Source organism: Chiloscyllium plagiosum, unplaced genomic scaffold (genome assembly GCF_037043375.1).
Source record: "Chiloscyllium plagiosum isolate Xiang-an unplaced genomic scaffold, Cpla_swu_hap1 HiC_scaffold_27, whole genome shotgun sequence".
NCBI classification, from domain to species: domain Eukaryota; kingdom Metazoa; phylum Chordata; class Chondrichthyes; order Orectolobiformes; family Hemiscylliidae; genus Chiloscyllium; species Chiloscyllium plagiosum.
Genome location: NW_028270165.1, coordinates 84,088,962 through 84,108,814, shown reverse-complemented (window position 1 = coordinate 84,108,814; position 19,853 = coordinate 84,088,962). Strand labels below are relative to the sequence as shown.

Below are 19,853 nucleotides of genomic sequence, written 5' to 3'. Positions count from 1 at the left end.
GCTCACACCTGTAATGCATTGTCTGAGCTAAGATATCACTTTTTAAAAAAAAACATAAGTCATCTCAAGACTATGACTTAAAAGTAGTTCTGGGATTTACGTATTAATGAACTAAAACCTGCAACCCATTCTAAAAAGATGAATGGCTTAACAGCACTCTAGGTTTGTTCAATATATCCTATTAGTTGCATGACACTGTGATTTTTGCAATAAAATATGTGTCTTATGATCCTGCTCCACAGCTACCTGATGAAGGAGCAGCGCTCCGAAAGTTAGTGCTTCCAAAGAAACCAGTTGGACTATAACCTGGTGTTGTGTGATTTTTAACTTTATCCACCCCAGTCCAATGCTGGCATCTCCACATCATATCTCGTTAACACAGCCCACACCTCCCGGTGCTGCCAGTAAAGCTTTACAATGCTGATGAAACGACGCACTCTTCGCTCCTGAAAAGTTTACAATTTCTAACGATACTCATTCACTGCTCCATCTGACACACGACATTGGAAACTTAGTGCAGGAGGCTGAAAGAAATGAGCAGCTTTAAAACAAAAACCTGTTGGAGCTCAAAGCTTTCAAAGTCTGAGCCCAGCAGTAAGTTCAGGTTACCTTTGTTGTGACCCAACTTTGTGACAGCTCCAGATCACCTCAGCAAAAAGGTGTTGAAAAAGTAGCTGCTTTTTAACAGCTCAAGGTCAAAGCACAGCCCCCCACCCCACTTTCTTTACTATTGGTCACCACTGACTTGTCCCTTTGTAATTGGATCCTTGGTACAGCCTTAACCCGGAGGAAGTATTGCTTCACTCAGCGATTTCAACCCAGACCCTGTCTCCAAGTAAGTTTCTCCCCGCCCATGTGCCGGGAGGGAAAGAAGTGGGGCGAAGCAGGTGGACTCAACCACACTGCTGTCAGTCTGCAGTCACGTGTAGGCTAGACCAGGTAAAGGATGCAGCTGCGATGACTGAGTGAATCCTTCCACAACAGCAGTTTCCTTCCCTAAAAAGGACGTGACTGAATCAGAATGGGGCTTCCCCCCCACCCCACCCGATAGTTTCATTGTTAGATTCTGACCTCCAGATTTCTGACCGAATTCCAAATCCGCTATCTGCTGCGGTGGGATTCAAACCTGGGAGTTCCAGAACTGGGTTGGTAGCCCAGTCCATAATGGTACTCGACAGTCGCTCCTTCAATCCCCCTGCAATGGCACGTGAACTCCTTGGTGCCTCCGCAGGGTGGCTGCCCGGGTAAAGCCCTTCCCACATTTGGGACAGCTGAAGGGCCTCACCCCGTGTGGACCCGCCGATGCTTTACCAGGGCGGAGGAATCGCTGAAGGCCTTCCCACATTCGGGACAGGGGAATGGCCTCTCCCCCGTGTGGACACGCTGATGCTTCAGCAGGTCAGAGGAATTGCTAAAGGCCTTCCCACATTCGGGACAGCTGAAGGGCCTCTCCCCCGTGTGGACCCGCTGGTGTTTCAGTCGGGTGGAGGAATCGCTGAAGGCCTTCCCGCACTTGGGACAGATGAAGGGCTTCTCCCCCGTGTGGACTCGCTGGTGCTTCAGCAGGGTGGAGGAATCGCTGAAGGCCTTCCCACACTTGGGACAGATGAAGGGCTTCTCCCCCGTGTGGACCCGCTGGTGCGTGCGCAAGTTGCCCTTCTGAGTGAATCCCTTCCCACACTCAGGGCAGCAGAAAGGCTTCTCACCTGTGTGGATCTGCTGGTGGATCAGCAGGACCGACGCCTGGGTAAAGCCCTTCCCACACTCGGGGCAGCTGAAGGGCCTCTCCCCTGTGTGGACCCGCTGGTGCTTCAGCAGGGAGGAGGAATTGCTGAAGATCTTGCCGCACTCTGTGCAGGGGAAAGGCCTCTCCTGTGTGTGGACCCACTTGTGGGTCTGAAGGGCAGAGGAATCGTTGAAGGCCTTCCCACACTCGGGGCAGCTGAAAGGCTTCTCCCCAGTGTGGACCCGCTGGTGCGTCCGCAACTTGCTCACCTGAGTGAATCCCTTCCTGCACTCGGAACAAGGGAATGGCCTCTCCCCAGTGTGGACCCGCCAGTGGGTCAGTAGGGTGGAGGAGGTGCTGAAGGCCTTCCCACACACAGTGCAGGAGAATGGCCTCACCCCCGTGTGGACCCGTCGGTGGGTCTGCAGGTCAGAAGAATAGCTGAAGTCCTTCCCACACTCGGGGCAGCTGAAGGGCCTCTCTCCGGTGTGACTGCGCCAATGAATCTCCAGGGCAGATGGAGCACGGAAGCCTTTCCCGCAGTCGCCACACTTCCACGATTCCTCCACGGGGTGGGATTCCTCAGGTTTCTCCATGGCCGAAGCTTCAGCTGTACACAAATGCGTGTAGAGCCCCTCCTCACCGTGAATTCCTCCTTCCAGGCTGTACAACTGTTTCTGGCTCCACACTCAGTGCGCTGCCAACAGTAGGGTCACTCACCCAGACCCACCGATGCTGAAAATGTACTCAAACAGGAACCAAAAAGCTTTGCTCCTTCTCACAGAATCACAGTCAAACATTGTTGTAGTCAGACATTGACAACAAAGTGAGGACTGTAGTTACTGGACAGTCAGTGCTGGAAAAGCACAGCTGGTCAGACAGCATCTGAGGAGCAGGAGCGTCGACGTTTCAGGCATAAGCCCTTCATCTGTTAATTTTGAAACTTCCGTCCTCAGATCGCCAAATACTCTGTAAAAAGAGATTACAAAAGTCATCAGTTTCAGTCCAGAGTAGAAATTCAGAACAAGCATTTCTACTTTCTTTTCTTTAGTTATTCCACAAAATTGAAAGCACCATCTCACTCTCTCTCTCTCGGTTCTCACATTAACGTCTCTGGGAAGTGGGGGGAAAGGAGACATCAAAGCATTAACACCGACACCAGAGAGAAACTGTACATATATTAGTAGAAAGCCAGAGTCATAGAGATACACAACACAGAAACAGACCCTTCGGTCAATCTCTTCCGTGCCAACCTGATACCCAAAATCAATCTAGTCCCATTTGTCAGTACTTGGCCCATATCCCTCTGAACCCTTCCTATTCAAACACCCATCCAGATGCCAGCATCCACCATTTCCTCTGGCAGCTCATTCCTTACACACATGACATTCTGCACGAAAACGTTGCCCCTTCGGTCCCTTTTAAATCTTCCCCCCCACCTTAAACCTATTATCTTCTGGTTCTGGACTCCCCCATCCCAAGGAAAAGCCCTTGTATATTTACCCTATCCATGCCCCTCATGCTTTTATAAAAAGTCTATAAGGTCACCCCTAAGTCTCTGGCGCGGGAGGGAAAACAGCCCCATCCCATCCCTCCTCATCCGGGTAATTAAGACACATTCCTGAATTTGCAGAGTCTGCCCCCTCCCTGGAATCACTCCAGTTGCTCCAAGTGAACAGATTTTACCCCCACTCCCTCCCAGGATGAAGAGTTGCCCAGAGGGAGGGAGTTGCACTCTGAAACGGACAGGGCCACTTCCGCGTTATGACGTCATAGATGATGCGAGGGGGAGGGGAAAGGCCGACAACAGCTCCGCCCACTGCGCCTGCGCTGCCCTGCAGTTTGCAATTGGGTAATCCCTTCCTTTCAGAGAATTCCCAGAGTGTGGAAGTAGGCCACTCGGCCCAAGGAGTCCATACCGACCCTCCGAAGGGTAACCCACCTACACCCATCCCCCTATTGCCCTGACTAATGCACATCCCTGAGCACTATGAGTAATTTAGCTTGGCCAATCCAACCTAACCTGGATAAAGTTAAAAATCAAACACCCAACAGGTTGATTTGGAAGGACTGGTGTTAACAGCGCTGCTCCTTCATCAGGTGGTTGTGGAGAATAAGATCATAAGGCACAGAATTCATGGAAAAACCTTACAGTGCCCTGCCACTGAAATGATATCTCGAACAGACCTGGATTAAGTCTTTCATCGTTTAGAATGGGTTGCAGGTATCAATAATATGTAAATCCTAGAACTTCCTGTCAGTTACGTGTGTGCATGCATGCATGAGGGAGAGAAAAAGTCTCTTTCCGTGCTGTATATCTCTATGTCTGTATGATAACAAATGCTTTATTTATGTTGGTGTAAATATTGTTGTAAATCATAGCTGGGTACTAATAGTTAGATGTAAAGGAGAGAGTATTCCTCAAGTAGGCAGCTCATTCTATAAGAATCCTGGGAAATCTCTATTTCTGGTTTACTTCCTAATGAACAAACATTTGGGGGTAGCATGGTGGCTCAGTGGTTAGTACTGCTACCTCACAGCACTAGGGACCTGGGTTTGATTCTGTGTGGAGTTTGCACATTCTCCCCGGGTCTGAGTGGGTTTCCACCGAGTGCTCCTGTTTCCTCCCACAGTCCAAAGTTGCGCAGGTCAGGTGAATTCGTCATGCTAAATTGCCTATAATGTTAGGTGCATTAGATAGGGGTAAATGTAGGGGAATGGGTCTGGGTGGGTTACTCTTTGGAGGGTCAGTGTGGACTTTTTGGGTGGAAGGGCCTGTTTCCATACTATAGGAATCTAATCTAATTAAGCACGAGCACCTATATATTTAACTTTGTTTCATTTTTCTTGTTTGATTCCATGCTATGACTACACTCTTGTGTCTGATTGGTTTGAGAGACTGGGAGATTGTGGGTTGGGTCTCAATTCACAATGTTTTATTGTTCCAGAAGGTGTAAAGGGGTGGGGGTGGGGTCAAAGCTTCAGCAGAAATCCAGCAGAGCTGAGAGCAGACCCACATTTTACTCTGTTGGAACAGGAAAATCAACAGAGGACAGAGAAACCAGGACCTGAAATCCGAGCTGACACCAGATTACCCTGTGATCAGTGCTTTCATTAGCACCTCTCCCATTGTCTTACTTTCCATTTGACTACCCCCCTCAATTTTCAGGATCCAATCCTTGTCATTCTGAAGCCATGTCTCCATTAGGAGTCACAGATCATAATTATTCTCTTCAATGTGTGCAGTCAATTCATTCGCTTTTGTTACAATGCAGCACACATTCAGACACACCGTTTTTAGTTTCCATTTTTGTGATCTTTAGAATCCAGTTTTGATTGCTGGTATATTTACTCTCCTTGTCCCTTTCTAGCATTCTCTGATGTTAATTCTCCAGATCACGACATTGCTCACTGGCCTTGATTTGGATTGGCCAGGCTAAATTGCCCAGAGTGTCCAGGGATGTGCAGGTTTGGTGGGTTAGCCATGAGAAATGCAGGGTTATAGTTCCATAGTAATAGAAGCAGGAGTAGGCCATTGGCTCATCGAGCCTGCTCTGCCATTCATTAAGCTCATGACTGACCTATCCATCGTCTCAGCTACTCCTACCTCCATTGTCCCAACTCCCCTTAATTCCCCTACCATTGCAAAACCCCATCCAACTGTGTCTTGAATATACTTAATGAAGCTGCCTCTCCTGATTCCTTGGCAGAAAATTCCATAGATTCACTACTCTCCAGGAAAAGCAGTTCCTCCTCATCTCTGTCCTAAATCTATTCCCCCTATTGAGTCCGAGTCTCATCTACCAGCAGAAATGACTGGATAGGGTAGGGCTTCATCCCCACAGTTCAATGAATTCTCACTTTCCAAGATGTATTCACTCATTCAGTTGCTGTCTCACAAATAAAAGATTTAATTGCAACTTCTTCTGTTCCCAGTCAAGGCAAAACATCTTTGAAAGCTGCTCTGAAAATCCAGTCTTCACAACCACACATCTGCTTTCACTGAAGATGATTAGAGTCATAAGCACAGAAACAGACCCTTCAACCCAACTCATCTGTGCCAACAAGAAATCCTAAATTAATCTAAATCATTTGCCAGCATTTGGGCCATATCCCCCTAAACCCTTCCACTTCATATTCCCATCCAGATGCCTTTGAAATTTTGTAGTAATTGTTTCAGACTCCATCACCCTCTTTGAAAACGTTGCTCCTCTGGTCCCTTTTAAATCATTCCCTCTCACCGCAAACATATGCCGTCTAGTTTTGGACTCCCCTACCCTGGGTACTCATCCTATCCTGCCCCTTATAAACATCTATAAGGTCACCCCTCAACCTCCAGTACCCCACGGAAAATTTTCACCGGCCTATTTAACCTCTTTCTGTGTCTTAAACACTCCAACTCTGGCAACAGCCTTGAAAAACCTTTCTGAACCCTTTCAAGGTTTCACAACATCTTTCCTGTAGCAGGGAGCCCAGAACTGAACACAGTATTCTAAAAGTGGCCTAACCAATGTCCTGTACAGCCACTCCATGACCTCCTAAGACTCACTTTTAAGGAACCATAAACCTGCACTCCAAGATCTCTCTGTTCTGTGACACTCCCCTTAACTGTGCCAGTCCTGCCTGGATTGCTTGACCAAAATGCAACACCTCATATTTCTCTAAATTAAACTCCATCTGCCACTCCTCGGTCCATTGGCCCATCTGATCAATTCTAATTTACAGCAAACTCTTTTTCCTCTCTTATTCCCTGCAAGCTGAAAATCTTCATCTCACACACTCTCCCTCCAATCTCACTTTGCTGAACCTAATCCCTGAAGGGTCTGGTTCATGCTGATTAACAGGTGTCACAAAGGTAGTTCCGTTTTTGACTAAAAGCTTTTCCCTGGCTCAAGGAGACTCTGTCCATGACTTTTTTCAGAGAGGTAATAAACCGGCCGGGTTCTGATCAGTCTGGTTTGAACGTGGATGAAACGGATTTTGAAAGGCCTTTTGTTGATATGTAAACAGGTGTGACTTCAGGCCAAATTGGTCATGTTTTAGAAGTGACCTGTATAAAGAAAGGGGAGTGAGCTGAGCAGTTTTAGTTCAGTATTGGAACTGGTTGGCAGTTCAACAAGGAGCTATGTGGAAACTCTCTCTCTTTTCCACCCCTCAACTTCAACCTCTGAGCATGTGTTCCATTTATACTGGTTTTCAAAGGGAGTTGGCTTATTGGGACTGTTGTGTATATTCAGAACAGCATAACTGAGTCTAGTTGGCAAGGTTGAGTTCTGTAGGGGTTCTTTATTCTGATCTTTATGTTTCATTGTGTTATTTTGTGAATAAATTTTTGTCTGTTTTAAAATCTAGTAGTCAACCGAGCTAACCTACTCCAGGTAATTTTCACTGTGCACTTACCAAATCAAATTGCAATGTTATGGTCTGGGGCTGCCTGCTTAAGAATGTTTTGAGTGGTCTGGCTTAGTCCATAACACAGGCCCACACTCACACTCAGGGGAGATATAATTGAAACATACAGAACATTGAAAGGCCTAAACAAAGTGAGCATTGGGAAGATGTTTGCATTGGTGGGAGAGACCAGAACCTGAAAGAGACTAGAAAAGGGAAGACCTGTTAGAAGGGAGATAAGGAGAAACTTTTCAGCCAGAGAGTGGTGAATCTGTGGAATTTATTGCAACATGAGGCTGTGGAGGCTAGGTCACTGAGGGTATTTAAAACTGAGATAGATAGGTTCTTGAGTATCAAGGGGATCAAGGGTTACGGGGAGGAAGTGGGAGAATGAGGTTGAGAAACTTATCAACCACGGTTGTGTGGTATGAGTAGACCTGATGGGCTGAATGATCTAATTTCTGCTCCTATGTTTTATTGTCTCTTGCTGTCTTGGACACAGTGTGAGAGAATTGGGAGCAGGAGTAGCCATTTGGTCTTTTGAGCATGCAGCAGCACTGAACAGATCATAACTGGATATGAATATACTGACATCTAAGTGGATAGGCTGGGACTTGTTTCACAGGAGCACAGGAAGTTGAGAAGTTTTTTAAAACCAAGAGGGGTGTCAATGAGGTGAGTGGCTGATGCTGTTTCCTTCAGATGGGGGTTTCAAGATTAGGGAGCAAACTTTTAAGGAGAGAGGAGAAAGATTTTAAAAAGACATGAGGAACACCTTTTTTTGAAAGAGAGTGGTTTGTGTGTGGAATCAATATCCTAAGGAAGTGGTGGATATAGGTACATTTAAAAGACATTTGGATAAGTACATGAGTAGGAAAGGTTCAGAGGGATATGGGCCAAACTACATGGGTCTAGTTTAGTTTGTGAATATATTCAGCATGGACTAGTTGGGCTGAAGTGTCTGTTTCTGTGCTGTATGACTCTGTAACTGTTCTGTACTGGTCTTAAAACCATTATTTTTGCCTTCCCCCATCACCATCCACTTTTTTGTTGTTCAGAAATCAGATGAACGCAGGCTTGAATATATTCAATGGCTGCCTGATCACAGAAAGCAATCCCAACTTCTGAACTCTTGCTAATATACCACTTGCCTTGCTGATTGCCAGTCTGACAACTGGCAGTGACTGGTGTGGAAGGATGTTGAGGTCCCTTTGTATATCCACACATCATTCCTGACGAAGGGCTCGTGTCCAAATCACCAACAATCCTGGTCCTCGGATGCTGCCTGACCTGCTGTGCTTTTCCAGCACCACACCTTTCGACTCTAATCTCCAGCATGTGCAGCCCTCACTTTCTCCACATCCCAATATATCACCATTTAAACAATGGACCTTTTTTCTGCATTTTCTTCCACAGCAAAAGCAAAATCATCACATTGTGGTAATGCATTTGCCAATGAGGACACAGACCTGGACCAACGTGTGCAGAGTCTGTTCCCCCAACCCCCGATTCACCCCATTTCCTTTCAGTTGCTGCAAGTCAACAACTGAATCTCAGAATTTAGAAAAGAGAGTGCCGTACTCACAGATGTTGGACAGAGGAAGGAGGTTGCAATATGGGGTGAAGTTCAATCTTTATTCAGAGAGAGAGGAGCAACAACAGCAACTTCCGAAGCTCAGACAATAGCGGCGCTCTGATTGGCAGGAGGACCAGTCTCTTTCCGGTCCTCCAGTGCCTCCTATTGGTCCATCAAAAGAAGGGCGCGAGCCGCGAGCGCGGACACCGAGCTGCTGGCGCAGTTTTCTTGCTGACTCCGAGGAGCATGCGCAGTGCTTGCTGCCACAGAGACGCTGGAGACCCTGGGAGGTGGTATTACTGACAGATTTGAAGTGTCCAATTGTCAATAGGAGAAAAAAGGCTGGAGCCACTTTCTTTTCCCCATCTGTGGCTCGACTTCTTAGTCCTTTTGCATTTGTTTGGCTGCTCAACTTTTGTATATCTTTTCCCCAGGGTTGGGGGTCCTAAACTAGAGGGCAAAGGTTTAGGGTAAGTGGGGAAAATTTGAGGGACTTCGGATTAGAAAGAAAAACAGTTTGAAAGTTAATTGGCCTCAAGAAATGCCCTCTCTTACACCCCAACAAAAATAGATTGTTCACAGCCTACTGATCACTCAGTGGGAAGAATGTTGTGAAACTTGAAAGGATTCAGAAATGACTTATAAGGATGTTGTTAGGTTTGGAGCTACAGGGAGAGGCTGAAAAGGCTGGGACTGTTTTCCCTGGAGTATTGGAGGCTGAAGGGGTAACCTTATAGAGGTTTATAAAATCATGAGGGGCATAGATAATGTAAATAGACAAGATATTTCCCCTGGGGTGGGGAGGTCCAGAAGTAGAAGTAGTTTAGGGTGAGAGGGGAAAACTTAAAAGTGTCCTATGGGGCAATTTGTTTCACGCAGAGAGTGGTGTGTAAATTGAATGAGCTGCCAGAGGAAGTGATACAATTACAACATTTAAAAGGTATCTGGATGGGGACATGAACAGGAAGGTTTACAGGGATATGGGCAAAGTGCTGGCAAATGAGACTAGGTTAATTTAGGATATCTGGTCGGTCGGGACCAAAGGCTTTGTTTCTGTGCTCTACAATTCTATGATTCTTTTTCGACATAGTCTGATCCAATTTTACAAGACTAGGAATACGACATTCACCCATTACAGCCTGTCCTCAACTGTGGCCTAACTGTGCATATTTCAATGAGAGTTTCAAAAGATGTCTGCAGCTTTTTTATAAAATTAGACATGCTTTAATAATGTTTCTGAATATATCATTTTAGCTATTCTTAATTTTAAAAATAAGCTATTTCCCAGGTAGAGTCATCACCATCCATTCTCTCTCCCTTTTCTTATCGGTTCCTGAATCCTGGCACCAGGCAGACACCAATATCATCTGGCCTCCAGCTGGCAACTGCAGAGAACGGAGACAATCCCTGACCCAATCAGAAGGCTGTCCTGAGGGGAATGACCGTCTCCCAGAATAAAGTGTCCGGTTAAGATCCCCCCCACCCACCTACCACCAGTGTCTGCAGCCTGGCTTCCAGCTGAATCTGAGCCGAAGGTCCTCCAGCGTGTGTTTACCCTGGATGATACCATCCAGAGCCTCCCACCTTCTGCGAGATAAGTGCCACTCTGTCCTCTCCGATGTGTGTTGTGTCACTGCTAAACTGTTTCCAATGGCTGAGCAGAGGTTGATGGCCAAGTTCTTCTATGTTCTATGTTCTATGTTCATAACCCATGAGGATAACCTTGGGTGACCCCACTACACTCTACACTCTCTCTCACTCACGCAGACCCTCTCTCACACACATGGTCTCTCTCAGACACACACAAACCCACCACTGCACACACCCTCACAGGCTCATACAACATCATACACACATGCAAAAACACACACGCACACACTACTCTCTCATGCACGCACATACATACAAGTCCATGGGACGAATTTGCGTTTGCAGTGTTATATTTGCAGATAGATTCAATGTGTGTTTTTTGTGGAAAAATCAGCAGGCAGTTAATGAAGGCAATCAATCCATGTAATATTTTGTCAACTCATACTTTGGAAATAGAACCAGTCTGATTCAAGATTGCAATACAGACAGACCGAACCTCTCACCTTTCATGCATTGTCTGAGCTGAGCTGTCACCGAATTTGAGAACCTGAATTAAAAGTAGTTCTGGGATTTACATATTAATGAACAGAAACCTGCAACCCATTCTAAAAGATGGAAGACTTAACAGCAATCAAGGTTTGTTCAATATATCCTATCAGTTGCATGAAACTGTGATCTTTTGCTATAAAAGATGTGTCTTCTGATCCTGCTCCACTGCAGTTCCTACATCAGCAGTTTCCTTCCCATAAAAGGTTGTGAGTGAATCAGATGGGGGTTCCCCCTCCCCTCCCTGACAATTATTTCATTGTTAGAAATCTGGAGTTCAGAATCTAACCGAATTCTAATTCCGCCATCAGCCTTGGCAGCTCCCGGAACTGGGTTGATAGTCCAGTCGATAAAGGCATTCAGCCGTCACTGCTTTAAACCCCCTGCGATGGCATGTGAACTCTCTGGTGCCTCCGCAGGTGGGAGGAGCGGCTAAAGCTCTTTCCGCACAGAGCAGGTGAACGGCCTCTCCCCTGTGTGGACCCGCTGGTGCCTCAACAGGTCAGAGCAATTGCTGAAGGCCTTCCCACACCCGGGGCAGCTGAAGGGCCTCTCCCTGGTGTGGACCCACCGGTGCCTCACTAAGTCGGAGGAATTGCTGAAGGCCTTCCCGCACTCTGTGCTGGTGCTTCAGCCTGTCGGAGGAACTGTTGAAGGCCTTCCTGCACTCTGTGCAGGGGAATGGCCTCTCCCCTGTGTGGACACTCTGGTGGGTCAGCAGGGCGAAGGAATTGCTGAAGCCCTTCCCGCACTCGGTGCAGAGGAACAGCCTCTCCCCAGTGTGGACCTGACGGTGCAGGCCTGGGTAAAGCCCTTCCTGCATGTGGAGCACCTGAAGGGCCGCTCCCCCGTGTGGACCCGCCGGTGCCTCAACAGGTCAGAGCAATTGCTGAAGGCCTTCCCACACTCGGGGCAGCTGAAGGGCCTCTCCCTGGTGTGGACCCGCCGGTGCCTCACTAAGTCGGAGGAATTGCTGAAGGCCTTCCCGCACTCTGTGCAGGGGAATGGCCTTTCCCCGGTGTGACTGCGACGATGAATCGCCAGAGCAGATGGGAAACGGAAGCCTTTCCCACAGTCGCCACACTTCCACAGTTTCTCCACGGGGCGGGATTCCTCTGGTTTCTCCATGGCCAAAGCTTCAGCTGCACACAACACGTGTAGAGCTCCTCCCCTCTGTGAATTCCTCTTCCCAGGCCTTATAACTGTTTCAGGCTCCACACTCCGTGCACTCCAACAGTAGGGTCTCTCGTCCAGTCCCACTGATGCCGAGAACGGACTGAAACAGGAACCAAAACCTTTTGCTCCTTCTCACAGAATCAGTCAAAAATGGTTGTGGTCCCGATGGATTGAGTGACTGTCAGACATTGACGTCAAAGTGAGGACTGCAGACACTGGAGAGTCAGTATCGAAAAGTGCGGCACTGGAAAAGCACAGCAAGTCAGGCAGCACCTGAGGAGCAGGAGGGTCGACATTTTGGACATAAGTCCTTCATCTGTTGATTTTGAAACTTCCGTCTTCAGATCTTCAAATACTCTGTCAAAAGAGATAACAAAATTCATTACTGTCAGTCCAGAATAAAAATTCAGAACAAGCAATTTGTTTGTGTTGTTGTTCCACAAAATTGAAAGCACTATCCCACACTCTCTCTCTCCCGCCCTCCGCTCTAACTCATTCTCCTGAAGGTGTTGATTCAGGATCTTATAGGGGCAGAAAAGCAAAGACGTCAAGACTGACATCTCTGAGTCTTGGATAACTCCACCTGAAATTTAATATCTTTCACAACATTGGGATATTGCTGAGAGTGAGCAGGTCGGATTTTGGGAAGCAAAAAAATCTCAATTCAGGGTAAATCTGCAATGCAGCTTCTTGAAGAACAACCAGACAAAATGGTTAACATTCCCAGGAAGTGGGGGGGAAAGCAAAATGAGCCATCAAGGCATTGACACCACCACCAGAGAGAAACTGAACATAGACATGACAAACATTCGTGGAAAGCCAGAGTCATCGAGATGTACAGCACAGAAACAGACACTTCGGTCAAATTCCTCTGTGCCCAACCAGATATCCAAAATTAATTTCGTCCCATTTGCCAGCGCTTTGTCCATAACCCTTTGAACCCTTCCTTTTCATACACTCATGCTGATGACTTTTAAATATTGTCATTGTACCAGCCTTCACCACTTCCTTTGGCAGCTCATTCCATACATGCACCATCCTCTGCGTAAAAATGTTGCCCCTTAGGTCTCTTTGCAGTCTCCCTCCCCCTGCTCTCACCTTAAATCTATTACCCTCGAGTTCTGGACTCCCCATCCCAAGGAAAAGACCTCGTCTATTTACCCAATCCATGCCCCTCATGATTTTAAAAAAGTCTATCAGATTACTCCTCACACTCTGATGCACTAGGGAAACAGCAGCACCCTATCCTTCCAATCCTCCTTACCCGGGTAATTAAGACACATATCTGAGTTTGCAGAGTCTGCTCCCTCCCTGGGTTCACTCCAGTTGCTACAAGTGAACAAATTTCTTTCTCCCCGCACTCCACCCACCGCTTCCCCCCTCCCCCCCCCCTTCCTGAACAGTTAACAAAAATCCCTTCTCTTCAGAGAACCCTCACTGTTCTAAGAAGTCCATACCAACCTCCAAATGGCAACCTCACCACACCCATTCCCCTACTCCTATTGCTCTACATTTACCCATTGACAAATACATCTAACCTGCACATCCCTGGGCACTGTGGGTAATTTAGCACCGCCAATCCACCCTAACCTGCATATCCCTGGGCACTATGGGTAATTTGGCCTGGCCAATCAAACCTTACCTGGACAAAGTTGAAAATCATAACACCAGGTTATCATCCAATGGGTTTATTTGGAAGCACGAGCATTTGGAGCGCTGCTCCTTCATCAGGTGGCTGTGGAGTGTAAGATCATAAGACACAGAATTTCTGGAAAAGCATTACAGTATCCTGGCATTGAAATGATAGATTGAACAAATCTGGATCGTTAAGTCTTTCATCTTTTACAATGGATTGCAGATATCATTAATATGTAAATCCCAGAACTTCCTGTAAGGCACCTTCCCAGGATAACTTTAAGGCTTTATAACAAAAGGAGACACCTTTGCTCAAACAATGCATTAAAGGTGTAAGGTCAGAATTTGTCTGTATCCTAGTTTAGAGTCAGACTGGTTCTATTTCCAATGTGGAATTTACAAAATATTACATATATTAACCGCCTGCAGATTGTGCATTTTTTGAGGAAAATAGAATGCATATGCAAATATCATTCTGCAAACACAAATTCACCCCCATGGACTTGTGCATGTGTGTGCATGAGAGAGAGAAAAAGTCTGTTTCCATGCTGTATATCTCTATGTCAATTTGACAACAGATACTTTTTTTTCTGTTGGTATAAATATTGTTGTAAATCATAGTGGGTACTAATAGCTCGATGTAAGGGTGAGAGAATTCCTCAAATAAGGCACTGTAGGAATCCTGGGAGAATAGTATTTCTGGTTTACTTCCTATTGAACAATATAAAGCACAAGCACCTACTTATTTCTAATTTTGGTTCACATTTCTTGTTTTATTCCCTGCTATGACTACACTCGGTGTCTGGATGGTTAACAGGCTGGGAGATTGTGGGTCTGGATTGACTTATTGTTCCGGAAGGTGTTAAAAAAAAAAAAGAGGGCAAAGCATCAGCAGAAATCCAGGAAGGGTGAGAAATCAGGACCTGAAATCTGAGCTGATACCAGATTACCCTGTGATCAGTGCTTTGATTACCTGTGCACCCTCTACCTTTATCACCTCCTCAATATTGAGGATCCAATCCTTGTCATCCTGGAGCCATATCTCTGTAAGGAGTCCCATATTTTAATTGAAGGAGTTCCCTTCAATGTGTGCAGTCAATTCATTCGCATTTGCTGCAATGCAGCACACATTCAGACAAACCATTTTTAGTTTCAGTTTTTGTGATCTTTAGAATCCAGTTTCGATTGCTGGGACATTTACTCTCCATGTCTTTCTGTCATTCTCGGATGTTCATTTTTCACATCACTGTATTGCTCACTGGCCTGGATTTGGATTGGCCATGCTAAATTGTCCATAGTATCCAGAGATGTGCAGGTTAGGTGGGTTAGCCATGGGAAATGCAGGGTTAGAGTTTCATAGTAATAGAAGCAGGAGTAGGTCATTTGTCCTGTCGAGCCTGCTTCGCCATTCATTTAGATCATGACTGATCTCTCCATTGTCTCAGCTTCTCCTCCCTGCATTGTCCCAACTACCCTTAATACCTTTACCATGCAAAAACCCATCGAACTGTGTCCTGAATATACTCAATTAAGCTGCCTCTACTGCTTCCCTGGGCAGAGAGTTACATAGATTCACGATTCTCTGGGAAAACCAGTTCCTCCTCATCTCTATCCTAAATCTACTCCAACTAATCTTGAGGTCTGGTCTCACCTACCAGCAGAAATGACTGGATAGGGTAGGGTTTCATCCCCACAGTGCAATGAAATCCCACTTTCCACAAAATCTCAGATGTACTCACTCACTCAGGTGCTGTCTCATAAATGAAAGATTTCATTGTAACTTCTTCTGCTCCCAGTAAGTACAAAACATCTTGGAAGGCTGCTCTGAAAGTCCAGTCTTCACAATGACACTTTTGGTTTCACCAAAGACCCAGACAGTCATACAGCACAGAAACAGACCCTTCAGTCCAACTCATATGTGCCGCCCAGATATCCTAACTTAATCTCGTACCATTTACCAGCAGTTAGCCCATATCCCGCTAAACGCTTCCTATTCTTGTACCCATCCAGATGCCTTTTAAATGCTGTAATTGTATCAGGCTCCACCCCTTCCTGTGACAGCTCATTCAATACATACACCACCTTCCGCGTGAAACAAGTTGCCCTTCATGTCCCTTTTAAATCATTCCCCTCTCAGCTCAAACATTTGCTCTCTAGTTTTGCATTCACCCTATCCATGCTCCTTATAAATATTTATAAGGTCACCCCTGAACGTCCGATGCTCCAGGAAAATATCCCTGACTGATTCAGCCTCTCTCTGTCGATCAAACCCTCCAACTCTGACAATAGCCTTTCAAGTCTTTTCTGACCCCTTTCAAAGTTTCACACCATGTTTCCTGTAGCAGGGAGACCAGAACTGAATGCAGTATTTTAAAACTGGCCTAACCAATGTCCTGTACAGCCACAACATGACCTCCCAACTCCGAAACTCAATGCTCTGACTAATAAAGGAAAGCATACAAAATGCCTTCTTCACTGTTCTCGCTACCTGAGACTGCACTTTCAAGGAACAATGAACCTGCACTCCAAGGTCTCTTTGTTCTGAAACACTCCCTTAACTGTGCTGCCTGGATTGCCTTACCAAAATGCAAACATCACATTTCCCTAAATTAATCTCCATCTGCCACTCCCTGGCCCATTGCCCCATCCAATCAATTCTAATTTATAGCAAACTCTCTGTAATTCTTATTCCCTGGAAGTACAAAATCTCTATCCCACACACTCCCTCCATTCTCACTTTATTGAACCTAATCCCTGCTGTACCTCATCCTGAAGGGTCTGGTTCATGCTGATTAACAGGTCCACACTCAGGGGAATCTAATTGAAACAAACAGAATACTCAATGGCCTGGACGAGTTGATGTTGGAAAGATGTTTCCATTGGAAGGAGAGACTAGCAGCCGAGGTCACAGCCTTAGAGTAAAGGGAAGACCTTTCAGAACGGAGATTAGGAGAAATTTCTTTAGCCAGAGAGTGGTGAACTGATGGAATTCAGTGCCACAGAAGGCTGTGGAGGCCAGGTAACTGAGGATATTTAACACTGAGACAGAAACAGTTCTTGAGTATCAAGGGGATCGAGGGTTACAGGGAGAAAACAGGAGAATGGGGCTGAGACACTTATCAGTCGCGATTGAATGGTGTGGGCAGACCCAGTGGGCTGAATGGCTTAATTTCTGCTCTTATGAATAGGAAAGGTTCAGAGATATCTAGGCCAAACAAGGTAGGACTAGTTTAGTTTATGAATGTAGTCAGCATGAAATCAAGTATCTGTTTCTGTGCTGTATGATTCTGTAACTGTTCTTAAAACCAATTTTTCTGTTCCCTCATAACCATCCACTTCATTGTTGTTCAAAAATCAGATGAACTCAGCCTTGAATATATTCAATGACCCCCTAACGCAGGAATGCCCCACCCCACTTCTGAACTCAATTCCTCTTGCCCTGCTGACTGCTTAGTGCACCTGTCTGACAACGGGTATTGACTGGTGTCGAAAGACACTGAAACCTCTTTGTACATCCACATAACATTCCTGATGAACGGTTCGTGTCCAAAACGTCAACTCTCCTGGTCCTCGGATGCTGTCTGACCCGCTGTTCTTTTCCAGAGTCACACTTGTCAACTCTGATCTCCAGCATCTGCACTCCTCACTTTCTCCATATCCCAACATGTCACATTAAAACAATGCACCTCCTTTCTGCTTTCTCACAGCAAAGGCTATATTATCACATTGTGGTAATGCATTTGCCATGTGTTTGCCAATTGAGACACAAATCTGGACCAACATTTCTAGACAAAAAAAGTGAGTACTGCAGATGCCGAAGATTAGAGTCGAGAGTGTGGTGCTGGAAAAGCACGCAGGTCAGGCAGCATCTGAGGAGCAGGAAAACGTCGATTTTCTTGCTCCTCGGACGCTGCCTGACCTGCTATGCTTTTCCAGCACCACACTCTCGACCAATATTTCTACACTCTGTCCCCTCCCTGAATTCACTCCCTTTCCTTTCAGTTGTTGCAAGTCAACAATTGAACGCCAGAATGAAAAAAAAGTGGAATAGGTGGCGAGAAAAGAGAGTGCCGTACTCATAGTTGCTGGACAGAGGAAGAAAGTTGCAGTTTGGGGTAAAGCTCAATCTTCATTCAGAGAGACAGGAGCAGCAGCAGAGGCCTCAGAAGCTCATTATCCAACTTCCGCATTCAGACAATAGCGGTGTTCTGATTGGCAGGAGGACAAGACACCTTCCGGTCCTCCCGAGTTCCCTATTGGTACATCAAAAGTAGGTCATGAGTCATTTGTATGTACAACCAGGAGCATGCTCAGTCTTTTGCTGACACCGAGGGGCATGCGCATTATGCTCTTCAGAGATGCCGACGTTACTGACAGATTTGAAGTGTCCAATTAGACTGCAGTCTGGGGAAGGTGGGACCTGTACAAGCAGGACGGGTTGCACCTGAACCAGAAGGGCACCAATATCCTGGGGGGTAGGTTTGCTAGCACTCTTCCGGGGGGGGGGGGGTTTAAACTAATTTGGCAGGGGGATGGGATCCGGACTTGTAGTCCAGCAAGTAGGCTAACTGTTTGTCAGGATGTCCAAAAATGTAGGGAGGCTGTGAAGAAGGTAGCACAGACAGGGAATACTTGTGGACACAGAGATGGGTTCATCCACAGAAGGCGTGGATCGGTACCTGGGACTCCGATGTTGTGGCCATCATGGAAACGTGGATAGAAGAGGGACAGGAATGGTTATTGGAGGTTCCTGGTTGCAGATGTTTCAGTAAGATTAGGGAGGGTGGTAAAAAAGGAGGGGGGGGGGGGTGGCGTTGCTAATTAGAAATGGTATAACGGCTGCAGAAAGGCAGTTCGAGGGGAATCTGCCTTTGGAAGTAGTATGGGCTGAAGTCAGAAATAGGAAAGGTGCAGTCACCTTGTTGGGTGTTTACTATAGGCCCCCCAATAGCAGCAGAGATGTGGAGAAACTGATTGGGAAACAGATTTTGGAAAGGTGCAGAAGCCACAGGGTAGTAGTCATGGGCGATTTCAACTTCCCAAATATTGATTGGGAGCTCTTTAGATCAAATAGATTGGATGGGGCGGTGTTTGCGCAGTGTGTCCAGGAAGCTTTTATAACTAGTATGTAGATTGTCCGACCAGAGGGGAGACCATATTGGATTTGGTACTCGGTAATGAACCGGGACAAGTGATGGGCTTGTTAGTGGGTGAACATTTTGGTGATGGTGACCACAATTCTGTGACTTTCACCTTGGTTATGGAGAGAGATAGGTGCGTGCAACAGGGTAGGTTTTACAATTGGGGGAAGGGTAATTATGCTGTAAGACAGGATCTGAGGAGCATAAGTTGGGAGCATAGGCTGTCAGGGAAGGATGTCGTCGAAATGTGGAACTTTTTCAAGGAACAGATACGACGTGTCCTTGATATGTATGTACCTGTCAGGCAGGAAAGAGATGGTCGTGTGAGGGAACCTTGGTTGACGAGGGAGGTTGAATGTCTTGTAAAGAGGAAGAAGGAGGCTTACGTAAGATTGAGGAAACAGGGTTCAGACAGAGCAGTGGAGGAATACAGGATAGCCAGAAGGGACCTGAAGAAAGGGATTAGGAGAGCTAAGAGAAGGCATGAAAAATCTTTGGCGGATAGGATCAAGGATAACCCAAAGGCATTTTATGCGTATGTGAGAAACATGAGAATGACGAGAACGAGGGTAGATCCGATCAAGGACAGTAGTGGGAGAATGTGTATTGAGTCGGAAGAGATAGGAGATGTCTTGAATGAGTACTTTTCTTCAGTACTTACGAACGAGAGGGACCGTATTGTTGAAGAGGAGAGTGTGAAACGGACTGGTAAGCTAGAGGAGATACTTGTTAGGAAGGAAGATGTGTTGGACATTTTGAACAATTTGAGGATAGACAAGTCCCCCGGGGCCTGACGGGATATATCCTAGATTATGTGGGAAGCAAGACAGGAAATTGCAGTACCATTGGCAATTATCGTTTCGTCTTCACTGTCAACGGGGGTACCAGGGGACTGGAGAGTGGCGAATGTTGTGCCCTGTTCAAAAAAGGGAATAGGGATAACCCCGGGAATTACAGGCCTGTTAGTCTTACTTCGGTGGTAGGCAAAGTAATGGAAAGGGTACTGAGGGATAGGATTTACGAGTATCTGGAAAGACACTGCTTGATTAGGGACAGCCAGCACGGATTTGTG

The 19,853-nt window shown here is 46.3% G+C and overlaps 2 protein-coding genes across 2 annotated transcripts in view; one reads left to right on the top strand and one right to left on the bottom strand.

The window, feature by feature from the left end:
• LOC148144770 (uncharacterized) overlaps window positions 1-19,853 on the top strand; it is a 392,813-nt gene that overhangs the window by 57,186 nt on the left and 315,774 nt on the right. The window lies entirely within an intron of this gene.
• Window positions 125-13,731, bottom strand: LOC148144779 (uncharacterized). Its single transcript, XM_087975438.1, has 5 exons — window positions 13,648-13,731; window positions 11,556-12,362; window positions 10,787-10,830; window positions 8,799-8,992; window positions 125-2,414 (listed from the first exon to the last, which is right to left on the bottom strand). The coding sequence occupies exons 2-5, from the start codon at window positions 11,955-11,957 to the stop codon at window positions 1,282-1,284; spliced, it is 1,773 nt and encodes a 590-aa protein (XP_087831564.1). The 5' UTR covers window positions 11,958-12,362; window positions 13,648-13,731; the 3' UTR covers window positions 125-1,281.

What these genes read in the sequence shown, in the direction of transcription:
- LOC148144779 (XM_087975438.1), bottom strand. Translation starts at nt 11,957, where the DNA reads ATGGAGAAACCAGAGGAATCCCGCCCCGTGGAGAAACTGTGGAAGTGT. An exon ending in GAAGGGCTTCAGCAATTCCT is followed by an intron (nt 10,831 to 11,555) that starts TCGCCCTGCTGA and finishes CTTTTAATTCAG; the next exon opens with GTTCTCAAATTCGGTGACAG. An exon ending in CCAATCAGAGCGCCGCTATT is followed by an intron (nt 2,415 to 8,798) that starts GTCTGAGCTTCG and finishes CAGCGCACTGAG; the next exon opens with TGTGGAGCCAGAAACAGTTG.